Source organism: Branchiostoma floridae, chromosome 1 (genome assembly GCF_000003815.2).
Source record: "Branchiostoma floridae strain S238N-H82 chromosome 1, Bfl_VNyyK, whole genome shotgun sequence".
Taxonomy (NCBI): domain Eukaryota; kingdom Metazoa; phylum Chordata; class Leptocardii; order Amphioxiformes; family Branchiostomatidae; genus Branchiostoma; species Branchiostoma floridae.
Window position 1 is genome coordinate 8,725,960 of NC_049979.1, and position 4,888 is coordinate 8,730,847.

The following is a 4,888-nucleotide window of genomic DNA, read 5'->3' on the forward strand; positions in this document are numbered from 1 at the left end:
ATGCTTCGTTTTGCTGTTTCTTTTTTTTTCAAACAATGGATCAAAACCTTTGATTTGCAACATTTACAGTATTCTTTAAACTAACAACCTTATTTTACAACATCAGCATGGAATACTGCTGAAAGAGGACTGGAATGTACAAAGTACTTACATGTATAAGACCGACTGCTATAGACATATACGGTACTCTATTATTATAGCCATACTCGATTATTATAGCCATACAGCCACAGACAAAGTTGGATATCTAAGTGTGAACTATTCTATAGCTTGGGTGAAATAATGGCTACAGAGACCTTTAAGCCCTTGTTACACAACAGTAAAATGAGCCTGTCGACAAGTCGTTTTCGACGGCAATACACCAGGTGTTCTCTTGACCATCGCGCGATTTTTAAAGATCGGCTGAAGTTCACAGATCCAACAACCCCGTCGAATGTGGTGGGATAGATTTTAGGCGACAAATATGCTCCAGTCTGTGGTGATTTTTACAGTCGACAACCACCTGATCATCAATAGATACGATCGAAGCTCGTCGGCTGCATGACATGGTATAACAACGTATTCATGCGAGTAAACACTAAATACAGTGCAAGAACTAGGTGGAAACCTTGAATTTACATATAGATGCTGCCTTCATACGGATCCCACATGTCCTTGGGCAGGTCGTACACGAGGAAGAAGAGAAGCCCGGAGATGAGCGCCAGCACCATGCAGACCCAGGCGATGATGTAGGAGTATCCCCAGTACAGCACCACACCGCCGGGGCCCGGGGTACCACGGATGAAGCCGGTGTACAGCGCAGCGGCGATCATGATTAGGAGACCTAGATGTACGGACAAAACACGACAACACGACAAGGGTGATGAGCAAACAGGTGTACAGTTTGTTTTTTTTGCCTTTGACCGATAATTTTACCAACAAGCAATTTGAGAATTTTGCCCCAAATAACTTGATGGGAGTTGGTGTTAAATTTGAGAAATGATCGATTTTCACTGACACTGTATGACGAACAAGTTCTCTGTTCTTCCATTCGGAAGATAAATTCATATCTGTAATGCTACCAAACCTTTCATCGCACAACATATTTGTTCCTTCATTTCTACTATGCCAGGAAAAGTTTAATTTATTTAATGTCTGCTAGGTAACCTTGTATTTATGAACGTTTTAACATATTTAAGGTGTTGTGACCTGTACTTAGCCCTGTGTGGCCAAAATGCCCAATAAGTATCTACATTAATACAATAATGTGGCAAACAAAGCATCTTAAGACTACGACATAGCTCCTTGATGTGTGTCTTCGAAAGTTACGAATGACACTGTTCGCACCTGTGAGGATCATGAGTGCGCCGGCAACTTTGGGCTGGTTGATCTTGTGAGAAATACAGATGAATCCCAGAATGCCCAGCACCAAGGCGACGAACGCCGTGAAGACGGAGAACACCATGAGGAACCGGACGGCGTGCAGCCAGCCCTCGTCGGTACCTGGATTAAAACAGAAGGACGTTATATAGCACGGACGTAGGCCTGTCTGTCTTCAGAGCATAATGTACGAAAAGAAGAGGTTCTGATACTAAGTGATAGAAGGGGCTGACACACTTCTATTTACTAGTAAATGGGTGGTAGGCTGGTTTTCATAGCTAGACTGATATCCAAACCTATTGTAGCTCCCGAGTATTTGCTTGTAGGTTTGAATACCAGACTAGGTTTTTATCCAAATCTGTCCTGCTCGTCGCTTCATGCCCGTTATACATAACGTACAGCAAGAGTTGGGAGGAATGTTGCGAACAGTCATATATTATATTACCATAAACGAGTTTATACTCGTTTTGTATCTAACAGACGATTTCGTTGTAGAAATATAGAATATCTTTTGTTCCCCTTTTGAAGACAGCGGTCCCAAATCTTGGAGAATAACTGTACTTAACCCATCTATGGAACGTTAAAGACCCAATCCCCTCGGATTCTCTAGGATTATACGTATTAGTGACAGCGGGTTGTTGTTATAGTGAATAAGCGAATGCGTTAACGTTAGTAACGAATGGGTGGGCGTTGATAATGCATATGAGACCTGGGTGTTTTCTGAATCTATGTCATTACAACTCATTATAACCACGAGAAAAACGGTCCAATCCGAATATGTTTTGGCGACGTAAGAAAGGTCGACGCGATTTCAGTTCTTGATGAATAGACTCAACAGTAAATGCTGGCAAACTGTCTGACGGTACGAAAGTACGAGTGACTCGTAGGGTCTGACGATAACACTCACGGTACATTATACATGGCACCTTGAGTACTAAGTGCATTCGAATATCTGGTAATTGATTTGGGCGGGACACAAATTATTCGCCGAGTGGCAAACAATTTACCGCTTGGGAGCAAGACAAAGATCATGCGATGAAAACTTAAGCACGAAAAACAGAAGAGTATTTTTCTTTTCAAATTGAAAATTCACCTCAGGTTTTGACACGAAAACCGAAATAAAGGATCTCACAATGGAGGTCATTTGCTCCAATGGGAAACTCCAAAGAATGCTCTGTCATACAGGATACACTCACATAAAGGACACGAACAATAACGTGCGGCTGGGGTTCTGTGCTGCTATCTGCGCGCAAGATATACGCGAAAATCGTAACAACGTGCTGGAATGAATGTGTTTTTGACCTTTCCCAGAGATAAAACAACAAGGGCACACAAAGCTAGAGGACGCCATGGTGGTTCCTTTCATTCTTACAAAGCAGCAGTGCCTGACCTTGGACCTTAAAAGCTTGTACAATTACAGACAAGATGGGTGACATACCGATATCCAGTAGCTTACAGCTCCGGTAGTACCCCTGGAATCTGCACGATATGAAAATCCCGAAGCTCTCCCTGAAGAAGGTCTCCTCCGTGACGCGCCAGGTGCTGGTGGCGGTGGCCACGACGGTTAGGACCAGGGTGGCTGCCGCCAGCAAGCAGGCCAGGGCTCGGATCTCCTGCATCCGACAGCACAGCACCATTGTCACCTCCTTTTCTTCTTCCTCAGTTCCTCGTCCCCTATATATCCTAGATCGGACTGTTCGGGGAGTCGTAGATGCGGATTGGAGGGAGTGAAGCGATTAGATGGTAGTTGTGTCGTTGTTTTCCCACGAACTGCGTCTGGAGATGTCGTTCAACCACTGGCGATTTTCCGCTTGACTTCCCCAGTTGAAGACCAGCCCACTGCACTACTACGGACGACCCCGACCTGCCTGTGACGGGCCTGGGCGTTCCCTTGTAGGTGATTCCGCCTGGGGGTCACCTGTCACGCAAGATTATCACGCGTTATGGCGCGACTTCAGGCGAACGTAATAGCCTGAACTAACGTTGGTAACGCTACCCTCTCTATACACCCAAAAATGCATCAAAGGCACAAAATTTCTGTTATACCTTGCTATTGAAAGGTCACGTACAGTAAGCATGAAAGGTGACAGCCTGATTAGTAAGAGAAAAGTTTACTGATCTATCTCGTAATTGTTCGTGGCGGACGATAGGGGCAACATTCCTGTGGTGCCTTCAATAGGAGGAAAAGATCGTCACCCCTATCATAGGATAAAGTGTGGCATTACCAGAAATACCGTTGTGTACCGCTGGCAAATAGCTTCAACAGTTACCTTTACTTCACTCTTTGCAAGGTAAATGTCAACGAGGGTCCGCTGTATGTGGGTAAATTTATCACAAAGAGATGCATAACACCCAGTTTCTGTTCAGTACTGTTTAAAGCCTTAGCGGCAAGGAACACATTTATGTAGTGCGCTTGTCAAAGATGTCATCCATTCTATGTCTATCTATATGTCCACACTTAACACCTTTCCCATAGGAATTGATATAGACCAGTGCTGAGCTATTGTGCTCCCGTCAGGTGCCTTAGTCTAAATAGTGCGCCATACATAATTCATAGATCCTTTGTTGCCAAAATCACGAGAGTCCCTCTGACAGCATATTTCAATATATCAAAAGATCTAGGAAGGAATGTTGCCTTTTGAATCTTACTCTATGGAATTCGATACCAGACTTTACGCAACTAACGGGGATTGTAGTGTGCTGTTGAATGTGAGACGAGCATGTATAGTCATTTTGCAGAGATCCTAGGGACATGCATGGGTTCGCAGATGCAAAATTCACCAGTACAAACAGAATATCAGAATTGAAGTTACGTTGCCACACAATCGCCCATCTCCGGGTTTAACTATGCAAGATGCCTACGATATAAATGTACCCAAGAATGTGCATGAAATAAAGACTTCGTAATGGATGACGATTTAGAACTTACTATATTTAGCGAACGATAGCTATAGACCAGTGAGAATAGCCTACTGTCAGGATCAAGTAGTGACATGTGATTTGAGGGATCAATTTATGTATAAACATAGGACAAAGGATCGGAAATGATAGATTTGATATTTACGACTGAAGATTACTTTGGTTTGGATGGTGTTCAGTAACAAGGACAGGTTGGTTCTACTGTGTTTGGATGGTGTTCAGTACCAAGGACAGGATAGGAATGTTTTACTGTGTTTGGATGGTGTTCAGTACCAAGGGGATGTATGTATGTTCTATTGTGTGTGGATGGTATGGTGTTCAGCAACAATAACAGGTCTGTTCCAATGTGTTTGGTGGTGTTCAGTACCAAGGACAGGTTGGTTCTAATGTGTTTGTATGGTGTTCAGCAACAATGACAGGTCTGTTCCAATGTGTTTGGTGGTATTAGTCAGCTTGGACATGCCTGTTCAATCATTGCAGGGGGGACATACCTTAATGCCTTTAGGATCAGTTCTACAAACTTGTATTTATCTATGAGTGGATGCAATCACCTAAATGTGTAAGGTTTTAAATCCACTTTATACCGAATCATGACTGAACACTACTGAGA

General features: G+C 43.4%; 1 protein-coding gene across 1 annotated transcript; it reads right to left on the reverse strand.

The window, feature by feature from the left end:
- Positions 1-214: 214 nt before the first annotated feature.
- Positions 215-3,301, reverse strand: LOC118403842 (peripheral myelin protein 22-like). The gene is made up of 3 exons (XM_035802728.1): positions 2,798-3,301; positions 1,327-1,482; positions 215-823 (listed from the first exon to the last, which is right to left on the reverse strand). The coding sequence occupies exons 1-3, from the start codon at positions 2,994-2,996 to the stop codon at positions 615-617; spliced, it is 564 nt and encodes a 187-aa protein (XP_035658621.1). The 5' UTR covers positions 2,997-3,301; the 3' UTR covers positions 215-614.
- Positions 3,302-4,888: the final 1,587 nt, after the last annotated feature.

What these genes read in the sequence shown, in the direction of transcription:
- LOC118403842 (XM_035802728.1), bottom strand. Translation starts at nt 2,996, where the DNA reads ATGGTGCTGTGCTGTCGGATGCAGGAGATCCGAGCCCTGGCCTGCTTG. An exon ending in CTGTAAGCTACTGGATATCG is followed by an intron (nt 1,483 to 2,797) that starts GTATGTCACCCA and finishes GTTTTAATCCAG; the next exon opens with GTACCGACGAGGGCTGGCTG. An exon ending in CGCACTCATGATCCTCACAG is followed by an intron (nt 824 to 1,326) that starts GTGCGAACAGTG and finishes CCGTACATCTAG; the next exon opens with GTCTCCTAATCATGATCGCC.